General features: G+C 58.9%; 2 protein-coding genes across 4 annotated transcripts in view; both read left to right on the top strand.

The window, feature by feature from the left end:
* Positions 1 to 793: 793 nt before the first annotated feature.
* On the top strand, positions 794 to 7,509 carry DECR2 (2,4-dienoyl-CoA reductase 2). 2 transcript variants are annotated; one of them, XM_068420115.1, is made up of 9 exons: positions 794 to 915; positions 1,066 to 1,134; positions 1,572 to 1,623; positions 3,218 to 3,353; positions 3,779 to 3,903; positions 4,309 to 4,402; positions 4,686 to 4,790; positions 5,416 to 5,604; positions 6,403 to 7,509. In XM_068420115.1, exons 1-9 carry the CDS (start codon positions 818 to 820, stop codon positions 6,435 to 6,437), a joined length of 903 nt encoding a protein of 300 aa, XP_068276216.1. In that variant the 5' UTR covers positions 794 to 817; the 3' UTR covers positions 6,438 to 7,509. The 2 variants fall into 2 exon arrangements, with proteins under 2 accessions (XP_068276216.1, XP_068276217.1); XM_068420116.1 differs by having other exon boundaries at positions 5,416 to 5,633.
* Positions 7,510 to 8,815: 1,306 nt separating this feature from the next.
* The window catches only part of RAB11FIP3 (RAB11 family interacting protein 3), a 79,600-nt gene continuing 71,662 nt past the window's right edge, over positions 8,816 to 16,753 (top strand). Inside the window, exon 1 of one of the 2 annotated variants that reach the window (XM_068420209.1) lies at positions 8,816 to 8,992. The gene's annotated coding sequence lies outside the window, so the exon portion shown is untranslated. The remainder of the gene's footprint in view (positions 8,993 to 16,753) is intronic. The other variant, XM_068420210.1, reaches the window with a different exon arrangement.

The following is a 16,753-nucleotide window of genomic DNA, read 5'->3' as shown; positions in this document are numbered from 1 at the left end:
TGGTACTGAGAAGGTCTGGGAGACACTGGGATGTCACTGTGAAGTGCTGGGCTGTCCCCGGGGGACACCGGGGTGGTACTGGGAAGCTCTGGGAGACACTGGGATGTCACTGTGGAGTGTTGGGTTGTCCCCGGGGGACACTGGCATGGTACTGGGAAGCTCTGGAAGACACCAGGATGTCCCCGGAGAGCACTGGGTTGGTACTGGGAAGCTCTGGGAGATGCCAGGATGTCCCCAGAGGGCACTGGGGTGGTACTGGGAAGCACTGGAAGACACTGGGATGTTTATGTGGGACACTGGAGCAGTACTGGGAAGCTCTGGGAGGCACTGGGATATCACTGTGAAGTGCTGGGCTATCCCCAGGAGGCCCTGGGGCGGTACTGGGAAGCTCTGGGAGGTGCTGGGCTGTCACTGGGGAGCACTGGGGCGGTACTGGGAAGCTCTGGGAGGCGCTGGGCTGTCCCTGGGGAGCACTGGGGCGGTACTGGGAAGCTTTGGGAGGCGCTGGGCTGTCACTGGGGCGGTACTGGGAAGCTCTGGGAGGCGCTGGGCTGTCCCTGGGGAGCACTGGGCGGTACTGGGAAGCTCTGGGAGGCGCTGGGCTGTCCCTGGGCCGCCCCCAGCGCCCCAGTGTGTCACTGCGGCCACTGGGCGGCGCTGTGGCACGCGGCCGCAGCCCCGCGCCGTTGCCGGGCAACGCCCGCGCGCGCGCAGGGGGCGGGGCCCCGCCAGGACTCCACCTCCCGGCGTGCTCCGCGGCGCGCGCGCTCCCGGCGTGCTCCGCGGCGCGGCCGGGCCGGGGCGGGAGGGCGCCGCCATGGCGGAGGCCGCGGCAGGCTGCCGGCAGCCGCCGGACGTGGACACCGACGAGTGCCTCGGCGAGTACCGCCACCTCTTCAGCCCCGACCTCCTGGCGTGAGTGCCGGGGCGCCGAGAGCGCCGGCTGCGGGGCCGCGGCCTGGCGGGCACGGCCTCCCCCGCCCCGCGGCCTGCGCGCCCATCGGGGCCGCCTCGCGCCGAGGCTGTGGCCGGCGCTTGGCCCTGACCGTCCCTTTGTCCCCCCAGGGGCCAGGTGGCGTTCATCACCGGCGGCGGCTCGGGCATCGGCTTCCGCATCGCCGAGATCTTCATGAGGTGGGGGAGCCCGGCGGGGCTGCGGCCGGCGGGGTGGCGGCGGTGCCCGGGGAGGGCTTGTCCGGCCTCCTTGGGCGCCGGTGGGACGGAGGGGGCAGAAGCTTCCCTTCCCCTGAGAAGGGTGTGGTGACAGGGCCTAGAAGAGGTGGGGTGCGAAGCCGGCGGTAACAGAGCCCTCAGGAGATGTGGGCAGCCCTGCCTGCTGCAGGCTCCGGTGGTCCGTGGGGGTGTGGGAGGCAGGGGCTGGCCCTGTCACAGGGCTGGGATCCGCCTCTAGTCCCCTCTTGGAGTCCTGCAAGCCTGGAGGAGCTTCAGTTCCTTCCCTCCAAGGGCGTTGTGCCACCTCCCACCGACTGAACTGCTGGTAATCCCCAGAGGTCCGAGGTGACTGAGGAGCCGGCGCTGTGTGGTCCTTCTCAGCAGCCCCTTCTTTGCAGGCACGGCTGCCGGACCGTCATCGCAAGCCGGAACCTGCAGCGAGTGTCGGAGGTGAGTCCGCGGGCTCCAGCGGGACAGGCGGCAGCAGGGAGAGCTGTGAACGCCTGGAAATCCTTCTGCCCTCCCCTCTGCATGGAGCTGGGAGCCCTGGGAGCAGTGCAACAGGAGAAATGGCTCACCCACGCTGCCCTGTCTTCTCCCGGCTCTGAGCGCTTCAGCACCAGCAGGGATGGGCAGGATGGGTGCGAGTTTAGGGTGGGCTGCACCTCGCAGTAGGGCTCAGTTAATTGTGGAAATACCTCCCCCTGCCAGCTTTGGGAGTGCCTGTTCCAGGTGTCACATCGCCTTTTTGTTGATGAGACAAAGAGAAACAAACTGTGGTGAAGGTTTGCCAGCAGGGGAGTGGCAGAGCCCAAGGTCAAACTTAAATCTCAGCCTCAAGTAGGGCAAGAGCCCCTTGTCCAAGGGTTACGTGGGTTGAGGTGGGGACGCTGAGTCCCAAAATCTCAGTTATCTTGTGTTTTGAGGCGGAGGGGAGGATGCAGGTCTGGAAAGCAGTGACTGAAGCAGCTGTGTTAGACTGTAGCTGCCCTGTGGATGGCTGGGCAGAACAAACACCCGCCCCTGCCTGTCTGGCCTCGGGCTGGAGTTCAGCTGATCACCATTTCCATTCCTCACCGTAGCTTGTGCCATGGTCTGAGGTGGAAAGTGGCTACAGAGAGATTTGTTATAGCTGTGTGTGGAGTTCACTGAAATACAGTAAAGATCAAAATCGATGCTTGGGAGCGAGCAGGTGTGACCCAGCTGCCTCCGGGAGGGGGTTAGTGCTGTCATTTCGCATTCCCTCGCGCTCACGTGCCAGAACACAAACTGCAGAGCTCAGCAGCGTTTTAGTCGTCAGGGGCTGGGCTCTTCTGAGTGCGCAGGGACTGCTTGCCCAGATTCTCCACGCTCCGTGTATGTGTGTGCCAGTCGGGGCTCAAAGCTCCTCCCAGAAGGGCCTGAGGAGCCCAAGCAGGAATGCGGAGCGTGTCGCTGGGTGTTGTGCAGGGTTGCTGCTGAGTTTTCGCGTCCCCTGTGCTTAATTTGCTGGGGGGAGTCGTGTCCTTAACGAGCACCCCAGGGGTGGTTTGTGGCAGATGCTGAGCCACAGAGCTGGCCCGCTCTGCCTGGCGGGCAGAGACCATGGCAACTGCTGCTCCGTGTTTCCCTTTCGCCTACAGACATTTTGGGGATCTAAAGGTTAATTATGTCTGGGCTCATGCCAAAAATGCCTCGTTGGGGTCCGACCTTTGTACTTGCCCTGCAGAGATGTTGCTGGGGATGTGCTGTGTCGATGACAGGCCACGGAGGTAACTGGGCTTGGCAAGTAGTAGCCTCAGGGCCAGCCTGGCATTCAGTTGGGATAGGACTTGCAGGAGCTTTTTCTGGCTACCACAGGGCTTTAGCTGCAGGGTGCTGCCGGGCTGAAGCCGGCCGTGTTTAGGCAGGTCTCTCCCCTGCCCACAGCATTTGCTGTGCACTGACAGGGACGTGGCTCCTGCCTGACTTCTGGCCTGTTACAAGGTCTGGCTCTAACCCTTGCTGAAGGAGAGAGTCCCAGAAAGAATCTCACCTCTCTTTTGTGGTTTTTTTTTTTTTGCAGGCCTCTCAAAAGCTGGTGGCAACCACCGGCCAGCGGTGCCTGCCTCTGTCCATGGATGTCAGGCAGCCCCAAACCATCGTGGCAGCGGTGGATGAGGCACTGAAAGAGTTCAAGCAGATCGACATCCTCGTGAACGGTGAGCTGCTGGAGTGGGCCAGGGGGAGGATTTGGCACAGACTCATTGCTAGGGAGGGCATTTCCCTGCCTGGGGGTTGTGTTTGCCTAGTGTCTGGGTGCTGCTTTGGCCTGGGAGTATCTGGGGCAGCCCCTGGGAGCGCAGAGGGGCTCAGACGGGCTCAGAGCAAGCAAAGACCTGTTCTTAACGCGTGGCCATCCGATCATCCCTGCTCCCACTGCATGAGCACCCTCCTGCCCTCAGGCTGGCCGTGCTGCTGGGCACCCAGAGCCACAAGCAGTTTGTCCCCTTATCAGGGCTGTTTCCACGTGCTCTCCAGCTTGCCCAAACGGTATCGCTCACCGTCCCGCTCGCAGCAGCGCCCTGAACCTGCCTGATCTCTCCTGGCCCAGTCCTGACTGTGCCTCCGGCTGCTTCTTCTTCAGGTGCTGCGGGAAACTTCCTGTGCCCAGCCAGCGCCCTGTCCTTCAATGCCTTCAGGACAGTGATAGACATCGACACCATTGGCACCTTCAACACCTCCAAAGTCCTCTTTGAGAAATATTTCCGGGTAAGTGGAACCAGTGCCAGAGGACTCGATGAAGAGGCTCCTCGTAGGCAGGGGGTTAGTGTCAAACAACCCACACTTTGCTGCTGAGAAATTCAGGGAGGCGTGGAGGGCAGAGAAGGGAGCACAGCACCCCTGTAGCCAGGGCTGCGCTGCTGGGTCTCTGCCACCCACCCTGCTCCGAGCCAGTCTGTTCCCTCACAGGGGTGACAGACAGCCCCTGTGCAGGAACTTGGAATCCTGCCTGTCCCTAACCCTGGGGCTTTGACTTTTGTGGCACCTTGCCATGCTCTGCCACCTGCCAGGGAAGCAGCTGTGATCTGCTGCTTGTTTTCCCCCTCCTCTGCTTTCCCTTGGCCTTTGCTTGTTCCCTGCATCTCTAACGCCACGTCTCCTTTCTTTCCCCAGGACCACGGCGGGGTCATCGTTAACATCACGGCAACCCTGAGCTACCGAGGGCAGGCCCTCCAGGTGCATGCTGGTACTGCTAAGGCTGCCATAGGTACCTCAACGCTCCTTGCTGGGGCTCTGTGAGCTGTGTGGGACCAGTAAGGAAGCCAGTTCTTCCCAGATATTGGGATGGGAAGATGTCCTTGGGAGAGGTGAATATGAATCGGTGTGGGTACTACATGCCTGGGTTTGGGGTGAGGCTCTTCTCTCCCCCAGGGTTCTTCTCGGGCACTTTGCTCTTGGCCGGAGTCTCCTGTGGCTTTTTGCCTCCCCCCAAAAAGTTACTGGAACGGCTCTGCTGTCCATTTCTCATTGCTGTTGTAATCCCTTCCTAGATGCCATGACCCGTCACCTTGCTGTGGAGTGGGGACCCAACAACATCCGAGTGAACAGCTTGGCGCCAGGCCCCATTACAGGCACCGAGGGCTACCGGCGGCTGGGTGAGGCAACCTGGGGCTCCTGCCTCTGCCTCGGCGGTGGCTTGCTGGCATCCGTCCGGGAGGGGACCGTGACGGACCACCAGTGCCGTGCAGCTCGGGGGGCATGTGATGAAACCAGGGCTGTTGCTGCTGGGCACGGCTGTCCTGTGACTCAGCTGGCACCTCTCTCTGGGGGAGCAGCCCTTCCCGTGTCCTCGGTACCTCGCAGGACACTGACTTTTGTGTCGAGTGGCAGCTTTTTGTGCTCTCTGACACCACGCTGTAATGTGCTCCCGCAAAGCTCGGCCTGACCAGCTGCCTTGCCTGATGCTGTAGCTCTTGGATTCGTCACCAGAGTGCCAGTTCAGCCCGGGGGGCTGGGAAAGCTCTCCGAGGTCCTGTCTGAGCTCCCTGCTGCAGTACAAATCCCACTGCTGGGCTTGAGCTCCCCACCTTTAACCCCCTCCTCAGGCCTTTGCCTCTGGGTTGTCCCCAGGGCTGAGCCAGGATCTCCTCTAGGCTCCCTGGGGAAGCTCTCAGCAGCTGACCCCACGCAAGCAGCGCTGGCCGCCTGTAGTGCCTGGCGGGCAGCGGTGGTGGGCAGGTGGTCCCATCATCCCAGCTGACTCTTTCTTCTACCACTTAGGTGGGAAATTTGCCGAGGAAGGAAGCCAGTTCGACACGATCCCCCTCCAGCGCGCAGGGAACAAGACGGAGGTCGCCCACGGCACGCTGTACCTGGCGAGCTCCCTCTCCTCCTACGTGACGGGCACCACCCTGGTCGTGGATGGCGGGAGCTGGCTGACCTCTGCCAACAACTTCCCCGCCTTGCTGGGTATTGCTTCATCCTCTGCTAAACTCTAGGTGACGTGCATTTCCCCTCCGTGGGCTTAGAGCAGGGCTCGTGGCGGAAACCCTGTTGCCCCATGGGCATGGCTGCCATAGCAGCGGGTATGGCGTTACCTTCTTCAGGTCATCTTGTACCAGTAGCAGGCTGTGGCCCTCCTGAGGCAGCTCGGTGTTGGGGAAGAGGGTGCTGGGGGTCAGGGTGTCTGGGTGAGGGCAGCCAGCCCGGGTCTTGACTTGGCAGCGCTTGTTCTCAAGCCTTCCTCTGCTTTTGGGAAGGTGGAGCGAGGTCACCCCATGCTGTCATCAGAGCAGGCACAGGGCAACATGGGGAACATCTCTGAGTCTTCGTGGACAGTCCTAGGAATGATTTGGGAAGGGTAGGGCAGAACTTGCTGGGTTTTCCTCTGAGCTTGTGGTTGATGTATCTTTCGTTGTTCTGCTGGAGGATGCCTGTCTGGACACCTCTGTGCCCTGGAGCGAAGTGGTGCCCCTCTTCTGTGCCCTGCCAGCAGGACTGGGCACAGAGAGTCCTGACAGCCTCTGCCTCCCCTTTCTTCCTTGCGTGTGTTACTGCAGCGTGGCTCATGTTGCAGTTGAACTGCACGTGGGGCTCACTTTGGCCGCATCCGCCTGCAGAGGTGGGAAAGGAGCTGGGGCCTGGGGCTTTCTGGGAGAGGGGGTCTCCTTTCTGCCCCTCTCCCCCTGCCAGGGTCCTGCCTGGCAGCCTTCGTGAGCAGGGCAGGCCCGGGCAGGACTGTGTACCCACCTCCCTGCTGTCTTGCAGATTTCTGGGCTGCAGGAGCAAACAAAACTCAATGATGGACAGCCTGGGACTGACCGTGGACAGAGCCGTGACCGAACGCTGCTGCTCTGGGACATCTTGGGGGGGACATCTCCCAGAGTCGGAGCCGAGAGCTGCTGCCTCTGATCAGTGACGGGTGGTGACGCTGCTGATCCTGCCTGGGGGAGGGAGCACGGGGGTGCTGGGTGGGGAGCAGGCCCACCCCCATCCTGTGCCGTTCCTTTCTTCTGAGCTGACGTGGCTGAGGGCGCAGGGACAGCGCGGGGTGTGCGGGCTGACGTCCACTGTCCGTTTCTGTCTCCCTCCGAGCTGCTCCCCTGGCCTTTCCCCAGGCCCAGGCAGTGCTGCCCGTGGATATTTGTCCGTCCTCTTCCTCCCCTCTCCCCCATCTCAGCCTGGGTGCTGCCCAAGACCCCCAGCAGTGGCTCCTTTTTGGGAGAGGGGGGTAATTCAGCCTGTCTGGGGCTGAGATCACCTTCATGCTGGGGGCACCTCTGGCTCAGCAGCAGGACCTGGCAGCTCTCGAAGGGGGAAACAAGGACCAGGCTGGTCGCTGGCAGGGGGAAACGGCTCCGTCCCCTCCGGGGGCTCCTGGATGGGGCAGCAGTCTCCTGAGCAGATTCAGCTGGGATGTCCCTGTCCCAGCAGCAGAGGTGGAGCGAGGTCGAAGCCCACCAGAGCTGGCTCTGTGCTGCTGGGGCCCGGAGCACTGTACCCGCTGGGAGCCTGAGGTGTCCGGTTGTCTGTCAGCCCCCCCGTCTGTCTGTCCTGCCAGTCTCATGCTGTCTCCTTTCTTCGACACTACAGCTAAGGGGAATCAAGGGCTCGCTGAGATTCGGTCTTTCCCGAGCAGGGTGCTGAGCTGACGGTCTGCTGGGGCTGCCAGAGCCAACGGCATCCCCCAGCGCCAGCCCCTCGGGGGCACACACCGCTCGTGTGCCCCAGCCTCCTGCCGCCCACAGCGATTTTTAAGCTTATCCTGAATTCCGTGAAGCTTGTTTTCCTACTTGATTACGTTTCCTACTTAATTGTAGACTTGCCAGGTTTTGCTCCTTCCTCCAGGCCACGAATAAAGAACTTCCACCCTGAGCTGTGATGCTTCTCATCCCTTTGCCTGCGCAGGGGGTTGATCCTGCAGCCGCTGACTGCTGGGGGCTGGGGGAGGTTTCTTGGGCTCCTTGTCCTCTTGTGAGCCAGGCGTGGTGACACCAAGAGCTTCAGGAGACAGGGTCTTTGGTCAGGGGCGTGTGCCCTGTGGTGCTGAGGGATCCCGGTGGTCCGAATTGGGCCCCGAGGGAGGATGGAGAATGAGCGTTCCCAGAGCAGAGCCTTGTCCTTGGGAGCCTGCCGCCTCCTTGGCCCCACACGGCTCCGGGAGATGGTTCCAGCAGCCGCTGGGTCCCAGCAGAGGGGATGGGGAGGTGCTGAGGGGCTCCTTTAACCACGACCAAGCGAGTGGGGGACTGTCCCTCCTGGTCGTGGAAACCTCCGTGGTGGCCCGGAGCCCGCCGCGGTGCACGGCTCACCCCCGGGAGGTGCAGGGCCCGGGGCCCGGTGCGCCCCCGGTGCACGGCTCACCCCCGGGGGTGCAGGGCCCGGTGTCCCCCCGGTGCACGGCTCACCCCCGGGGGTGCAGGGCCCGGTGTCCCCCCGGTGCACGGCTCACCCCCGGGGGTGCAGGGCCCGGTGTCCCCCCGGTGCACGGCTCACCCCCGGGGGTGCAGGGCCCGGTGGCCCCGCCCCTCGCCGCGCACGAGCCGGGGCGGGGCCTCCGCGCGGCCCGGTGGGTGGGCGGAGCCGCACTGGCAGACGAGTGACGTCACCGCCCCGGCTACTGCGGCGGCTACCGGGCTGGATCTGGCGGTTCGCTGCGGGCTGCCCCGGAGCGGCGGCGCGGGCGGGCGGCCGGGTTGTTTCTCCGTGCTGCCGTTTCTCGGTGCCGCCGCCTCCCCCCCCCCCATCCCCGGCCCCGGAGAGGAACCGCGTCCCCCGGAGGCGCCGGTCCCGGGCGGGCGGAGCGGGGCGGCGGGGCCGCCCCCGGTGGCGGCGCGGCGGGCGGGGCCGGTGCCGCCTCGCACAAAGCCGTGTGCCCGGGCGGAGCTACCGCTGGGACCGTACCGGCATCGCCTCACCGGTACCGGCACCGCCCCGCCGGGCGGCCGCGATGTGAGGGGGTGATGGCCGCAGGGCATGGCCGCCGGGCAGCGGCGGGGCGGGCGGCGGCGGGCGCTGAGCGCCGCCGGTGAAAATGGAGCCGCATCCGCCGGCGGCCGTGCCCGAGCCCCCGCTGCCGCGGCGGGACGGGCCGGGGCCAGAGCCGGGGCCGGAGCTGGAGCCAGAGCCGGACCTCTGGGCACCTGAAGCCGCCGAGCCCGCCCCGGGGCCGCCGCCGTGGTCGCCGCCGGAGCAGGGGGACTGCCCGGCCCCGGAGGGCCCCGCCGAGCCCCCGGCCCGGCCGGAGGAGGAGGAGCCGCGCCTCCGCCCCGTCTTCGACGCCCTGGACCGCGATGGCGACGGCTTCGTGCGCGTGGAGGAGTTCGTCCAGTTCGCCACGGCCTACGGCGCCGAGCAGGTGAGGCCGGCACCGGGCACCGGGCCTGGGCCCACCCCGGGCCCCGTGAGGCCTGCGGGGCCCTGCCAGGCCGGGGCCTCCCCTCACACCTGCCCCACGCATCCCCGCTCGTGCCCCGGGTGCCCCCCGGGGAAGGAGCCGCGGGCCCTGGGTGCGAGGCCAGTCCATGGCTCCCTGCCACGGAGCACCGCGGTTGGCGTAACCCAACGGGGAGCCTCTGCGCTGGGCCTTCGGGGGTCCCCTGCCCGCTGGAGGGGTGACGAGCGAAGGCGGCTCGTGTCGACGGCAGCGGCAGCCCTCGGAAGAGCTTTTAACGTGAGCAAGGGCAGCGCCTGCATCGCCGGCCTCTGGGTCGTCCTGGGTGAAGGGTGTGCAGGGGCTTAGATGGGCGCAGGAGGTGTGGAAGGAGCCGCACAAAGCTGGAGCTCGCCTTGCCCAGGTCCTAGTCTGTGGGGAACAGCATCTCGGCGGTGCCGCTGGGCGCCCGCGTCCCCTCTCTTTGTTCTCCATCAATAACACATTTAGGTTTGTCTGAATTGCTCCCGTAAGGACCAGCAGCGAGATCCCGACATCTCAAGCTGCTCCTGGCCCCCCTCGCTGCCGGGGGTCCCTGCGTGGGCTTCGCACCGCGCTGGGTACGGAGCAGCTCGCTTATCACGGCTCTGACAATCCTGAATGCGCTTTTTTTTTCTTCTTCTTCCCCTTTCCACTGCTTTGTGCCACAGTGAGCTTGTGTTTCCTTGCAGCAGATCAGATGCCGTGTAATTTGAAGCTGCCTGGTATGACCCAACATGGAGAGAGCTCTAGCAGCGTACCAAGGGATGGAAATGAATTTGTTGATGTTTTGCATGCTGGTCTCTGCTACAAGAAAATAGGTTTATTTTTGAAGGCGTGCAGGTATCGTTAGGAAGTTTGTACGTGCTCACCCGCGAGATCTGCTTTAATTCTCTAGCTGTAGCTGCTGTGCATGTATTAAAGTGGCATGACAAAGCAAATTATCGCGTGTGAAAGGGTGTTTTGGTGGAGGAAGGTTTTTTATGTCTGTCCTCATGGTACAAACACCTTTTAAGGGTAAAATAGAGGCATTTCTTTAGGAAAACACCTCTAAAATGGAGATGTGTGACTTCTTTGTCGGCTCGTTGCTGGTGAGGGGCACTGTGTGTGCAGACGGGGTCGCTTACTGCCTCGTTGTGTGATCAGCCAGGTAGCGTCATGGCACCGGGGGGGAGTTACAAGATCATCTCTGCAACGTGCTCCTGCGTCTGCTGAGTGAGAGCAGCTTTATTCAGCGTAAAGCCTCTGACTTGCACCTTCCTGGGCTCTCTGTGCCGCTACACATCCCCCCGCCGCTCTTGCCAGCGGAGAAAGCAGAAGCAGACGGTCCCTTCATGTCGGCGTGTGAGTCGCTCCGCGGAGGCTCACAGACCCCGTGCGTGACGGCCATCGCTTCGGGGCTCCGTGGGAGCTTACTGGGGGACCGTTCGCCTTAGCGTGCCTCTCCCTGGGCTTTTGGTACGGAGCAGCCCAAGTCCATGGGAAATAAGGGCAGGCAGACGGCGTGTGCGTGGCGGGGGGCGTAGGAGGTGGGTCTGGTGTTTGTTAGCGCCGGCAGCGTGTGTGGCTCAGCCCAGACCTGCCGCTCCGGCCCCACACAGGGCCTTGTGCCTTGGTTCTGACACGGGAATTGTGCCAGCGCTTCAAAGGTGCGACAATAAGCCTGTGAAGTGCTTTGAGATCTAGGCCTGAGGACTGGTTGTGAACTGTTAAGGTCCCCCCTAAACTGAAGCAGGATGTCCAGAGAGGATTTGTACCACTAGGAGCTGTATGTTGGTATGGACCCAGCTTAGAAGTGGTTATCTGCAGCCTTCTTGCCTTCGCTGTTCCTTTAAAGTCACTTGTTCCTTCTCCCTGAGCACAGCTACCAGTAATGCTGTCCGTGCTGAAATACATTATGCTTTTTAGATATTTATCTTCAGCAAGAGACTTGTTAGCTGGCTCTTGGCGTGCAGAACAACTGTCTCTCGGTACAGCAAGTGCTGAACACCCCGGTGAGGTTCATGTGACAACGGCTGAGCCAACAGGTAATGGGCACCCCAGGGAACGCAGCCCAGTACCTTCTGCAGAGGCGTGCCAGGAGAGAAAAAGGAATGTTTGGGATGTCTCTGTGTGCATTATTACTAGCCTGCAGCCTAGAAAAGCAAGGAGACGCGCTGAGTGTGAAGGAGAAGGAGGTGGTGATGGGGTCTGTGAGCTCCCAGCAGGTGTGCAGAGTAATAAAGGGAGGAGTTCTGCGGAAGTTTCTTGACCTATTTTGTTTAAAGCAGATGTAACCTGGGCCAAAAAGGGGTCTTTTGAAAAATGGCAATCCAGCTGAGGTGCGAGGTAAAGGACAGGAACATCACCAGGTGGGTAAAATGGTGTTAAGATGACTAGAAGGGAACCTCAAGATGTAGGGAAAGGTTATAGCCCGACTGGAACTGGGAAGCTTGCAAGAGAGGTGCCAGGGTTTGATGGCTCATGAAGGTATCGGATAGCGATCAGTAGGGAGTTAATGAGGAGAAAATTCCAGTCCTGTTACTGGCCCTCTCGCCTGGCAAGACGAGGAGGTACCTGGTTCCTTTCCTCCTCCCCCTCCTTCCTCCTGGCGTCTGCCCACACGGGTGGCTGCATGGAAGGCAGGCATGGAGGGTGGTGGAACAAGCTGCTCGGTGTAAGCACAGCGAGCCGTGGCAGGCAGCTGATCCATGGGGGGTCCGAGAGGGCCGAGGGGTTGAGGAAAGCGTGTGCGTGTGTAACCCCGGAGAGCAGCAAGTGTTGTCTTCGGCGGTCAGTAAAGCACCAGAGGCATTTACGGGCTACTGAGCTCAGCGCCGTCAGATTATTGGGCTGAAACGATTATTAGCTAAATGTCAAAGCAAAGAGACCAGCTGGCGTTTATTCCATAAAAATGACACCGTTGTGAATTTCTAGTATGATTTTTTTTTTTTTTTCTCTGCATAATGAAAAACTGGGGGGGGGCAGTTGATTTGGTTTTTTTGCTTAAGTAGTTCAGGTCGTTGAAATGCTGTCCTAAAGAGCTCCGTGGTTGTGGTGTTGGCAGTGAAGTGCTGGTATGGACTAGAAGAGATCAAGGCATGGAAATTTAAAGACCCTTTGTTCTTCTCTGAAAGGGTAACGGTGGCCAGAGATTGAGCCTATTGCCTTCATAGTAAAAGGTGCGTGGAGAGGACGATGCTGATGTTCTCCCGGGCAACTAGCGATAGGACGAGAGGACACAGCCTCAAGCTTCGCCAGGGGAGGGTCAGGTTGGACATTAGGAAGCATTTCTTCTCAGCAAGGGTCATTAGCCATTGGAAGGGGCTGCCCAGGGAGGTGGTGGAGTCACCATCTCTGGAGGTGTTTAAGAAAAGCCTGGACATGGCACTTAGTGCCATGGTCTAGTTGCCATGGTGGTGTCAGGACAACGGTTGGACTCGATGATCCCAGAGGGCTCTTCCAACGTGATTGATTCTGTGATTCTGTGATTCTGAGGTCCCAGCAGCTGGGGATGGCACCTCTGGGTAGGGGTAGCCTGGAGCAGAGAAGATACGGCCGTGTGATGGTCCTCCAGCAACCTGTGACGGGTGGCTCTTTGTCAAACGCTGATTGTGCCACTTGAAAAGCTTGTTAGGACCCGTTGCATGCTCCGTGGGCTTGGAAACAAGATGTGGAGGGGGGGGGAAGCTCTTGAGGATGGCTTGGCTTCATGCAGGAACCTGTGGACCGCTCACTAGCAGCATGTGAGGCAGTTTATAACGGTGCTGTATTTTATTGTCTCCTTTCCCTCCCCTTTGTCCCTACGCTTCGTGGGGATCTGATGCTCCCTGGGAGCTCCTGCTGGCATCTCGGGGGTTTCCTTTTGTTTTTGTTTTGATAGAGATGACAATTGGAGGTGGAAGAGCCTCTTGCACTGCATGATCTCATTGTCTCTGCTCAACCAAGAGAAGTCCCAGCGTTTGCCTACCCTATTTCAAACGCTCCAAGCTCTGCGGCATCTCTGCCCTCCGTGCTCTGACATGGATCTTCACCATTTTTTTCCCCTCTTGATGATCAGTTCAAGCTTCATCGCAACGTGGTTTGTTTTGCTTTCTTTAACTTTTACACCCTTCAAATGTCTGTCCTTGACTACCAGCCTTCCTCTGCCCCCACATCAGCTAATCCCCAGCTGAACTCTCCGTGTTCAGCTTTTAACTTTTCCTCACGTGATGGTTTCTGAAGCTTTTTATCATGTTTGTGCTTTTCTGACCTCCCACCATCTTTCCAGCTTCTTGTCATGAGGTGCCGAGCTGGGTGCTGCAGCAATCACATTTTGGGGGTAGCAGGTATCACTCCAGACAAGCAGCTACAGAGAATCGTGGGGTTTATTGTTATTTTTAAACAGAACAAGCAACAAGATTTGGGAATCACTTTCTGGAATGAAGTCTGGATAGTGCCAAGCTCCAGCTTTTTAGTGGCTCCCCCCTGGTGAATCCAGGCTTGCTTTTCCTGCTCGCCTCGGATGGGTCCCTTGGGAATTACACCCAGATCCCGGCTCAAATGCTTGTCATCTCCACTGTAGTCCACTCTTGGAGTTGCTGACATTGCATCTCGTCTTGGACGCCTTCCCTATTCCCCTTGGTCTTCTCCCACTTCCCTGTGAAATCTAATAAGTTTGGATCTCTGTCATGAGGAAACCTCAGTTATTTTTTCTTTTAATTTTTTGAGCGTTCTTGTACCCTTTGAGCAGGGGAAATACTGCCTTCGCCTGTAAAGAGACTTCTAAAATTATCTTGCATGGCTTTGCAGGCCGTATAAGCGTGAGTGACGCTTGAATTGCCTCCGTGTTGCTGCTGCTGTACCTTTTTTAATTGCTGTTCCACTTTGGTGTCTGTTGTTGAGAGTGGAGCTGGGCTTGCAGTGAGGGTGACGCTGTGGGTGTATAATAGGTCCAAGCACGCCCACGGACGCGCTCACGTGGATGTGGGTTTGGGAAGAGACGCGGATCTGAAATATTTTGCTTGCTTTGACCAAGGGCCCAGTTTTTCACCACAGAAATTCATGGCAAAGCTCGTGTTTGTTTTGCTGGTTCAGGCGTGAGCCCTCCCTCACCTCAAATACCGGGCTGGGAGCAGCCCGCAGCGCTCGCTCTGCCTCTTCCAAGGCTGGTTTATCGTCGTTAATAACACATCTGTGTTCTGTGGGAGCTCCACGACGGGAGGTTTTCTCCCTCGCAGAGGCAAACGCTTCCAAGCCAACATATTTCATCTAATGTATTTGGGGCGAGGTGGTTGCCCGTTAGCTGAAAATGGAATTTGCAGAGAAGTTTATTCATTTGTAAATGTCCCAAAACTCCCAATAAAGAGATTATTTCTGTGCTCCCGGGTTTTTGCTTCTCCTTCTAAGTTTTGGCTTTAAGCTTCTCGAAGGCGTCCCTTCTCGGGGTGGCTGGGAGGGGTTGGGAGCGTATCATCCCACAGACAGATCGCTTTGATGATACGTTTCGTACTTACATTCGCGGCCGTAATCGGATTGATGGCTTATCTGGGCTGGATCGAGCCTGGCAGCACCGTGAATGCTCAAAGGCATCGTTTGTCTGCACGGGCTGGCAGGAGGGCGGCGATGGTAATTTTATCCCAGCTACTAGTTTATTTAAGAAACCTTTTTATTCTTAATTTCTCCTTCAGATGGAGAGCGCAGCTATTGCCGGGGGGGGTGTTGATTTATTTTAATTATAGAGTTTGATAAAGGTTCGATGTGTGCCGCTGGAATTTGAGGTCACTTCTGCAAATAAAGAAATGCTCTCTCCTTCCTTCCCAGCAAAAAGAAAAAGCATCAGTGCCACCTTTGTAGAGTTTGCAAACGCTGTGGGTGAGGAGGCAAACGCGGGATTTCCCAGTAATCCCCAGCTGCCAGGCCAGTTTGTACTGGGGGAGCGCTGCCGAGGGCTGGGTCAGGAGCCCTAGCAAGGGAAAAGGACCCCATCTAAAGGCTTTCAGTGCTGTTTTTTTACTTACTTGTTAAAAATGCTTCCAAGGGCTTTTTCCTGGGATTGTTTTTTTTAAATGCAATAAAAATTCTTCCAAATTTTTCCTTGATGTTTCCCACACGGTGCGGGGCAGCTCTCCAGAAGGTAGAGGCGGATTCACGAGAGGCTTTCTCCCTTCTCAGGAGCAGGTTATTTTCTAAGGCTATGACTAATAAAAATCGAATTGGGGTCATCATAATTAACTGACTGGAATATGATACTGCACCACAACGCGGTGATTCGCCTCTTTCGGAGTCATTCCGACCTGGTATTGCTTATAACCCAGCGCTCTCAAAGCGTTTCGGAGCTGCTTGTATCGTTGTGTAACTCAATACAGCCGGTAATTGATAGTCATTACAACAATTGCCTACATAATTTCTCTCAATTTTATTCTTGTTTTGACTTTCATTTGCTGCTGTTGTCAGATGGGATCCGCTCTGAACTCACACTTTCTTTTTTTTCCCCCCTGGCTTTTGATTTTGCAAAACAAATGACTTCTCATTAGCCGCAGCCTATGGCTCTGCTTGGCCAGGGTGATCTGCTTGTGCTGGGCCACCCTCGGCGTCCCCCCTCCCATGGGACCATCGGGTTCCCAGTGAGCTGCTGGTGATGATCCGAGGGCTGGAGCCCCTCTGCTATGGAGACAGGCTGGGAGAGCTGGGGCTGTTCAGCCTGGAGAAGAGAAGGCTCCGGGGAGACCTTCTAGCACCTTCCAGTATCTGAAGGGGCTACAGGAAAGCTGGAGAGGGGCTTTTTACAAGGGCATGGAGTGATAGGAGGAGGGGGAGCGGTTTTAAACTGACAAAGGGGAGATTGAGATGAGATCTGAGGAAGAAATTCTTTGGTGTGAGGGTGGTGAGACCCTGGCCCAGGCTGCCCAGAGAAGCTGTGGCTGCCCCTTCCCTGGCAGGGTTCAAGGGCAGGTTGGATGGGGCTGGGAGCAACCTGGTCTGGTGGAAGGTGTCCCTGCCCGTGGCAGGGGGGGTGGAACGAGATGATCTTTAAGGTCCCTTCCAACCCAAACCAGTCTGAGTCTGTGCTGGTATGGTCCCTGTGAGAGCAGGCAATGGGGTGGGGGTGGCCCATGCCTTGCTTTTCTATTCCTCCTGCCTGGCTCCATCCTTTACAAAATCCTACTTGGGTTTCTGGTGCAGGGCCCAGGACTGGTTCCTCCATGTGAGCTAGGGGTGAGCAACGCCAGCCTTTCCCTCCACTTGTTTGCTTAAATTCAAACCCACGTTGAACACACGGGTACAATGCTGCCGGACTGGTTCTGGTGAGCTTCTCCTCTGGTGGCACGGTTTGTCTGGCGTGCTGTGGTCCGGGGAGTGCCACGATGGTTAGGGATGCGGCAGACAGCGAGCTCCACCAACTTGAAGCTTAAAATGCCATCTGACTCATCAGGTTGGAGCTCGGTCGCTTGGCAGGAAGGCATGTTCACGGGGATGAAGAGGATTAGGTAGTGATTTGAGATCTTGCTACTGTGTTCGCGCTGTGAAACGCGCCTGCTGACACAGAGAGTGAGTTTGTCCTTGGGGAGTTGTGCGTTCTGGGCTTCCAACAGCTCTTGCGCTCCCACGTGCCAGAAGCATTTCCACCTCCTCTCGGACTATAATGCATGTTCTTGGTGCTGCATTGAGCCGCTCTCCTGATGGTGCTTTTTCACGACATCTGCAGTACAGCTGTTTGCTGAACTAGCCAAGCCCAGTCTGCGAGAC

This window comes from Nyctibius grandis, chromosome 30, assembly GCF_013368605.1.
Source record: "Nyctibius grandis isolate bNycGra1 chromosome 30, bNycGra1.pri, whole genome shotgun sequence".
Lineage (NCBI taxonomy): Eukaryota > Metazoa > Chordata > Aves > Nyctibiiformes > Nyctibiidae > Nyctibius > Nyctibius grandis.
The sequence above is the reverse complement of the archived record's forward strand: the minus strand, read 5'-3'. Positions and strand labels throughout refer to the sequence as shown.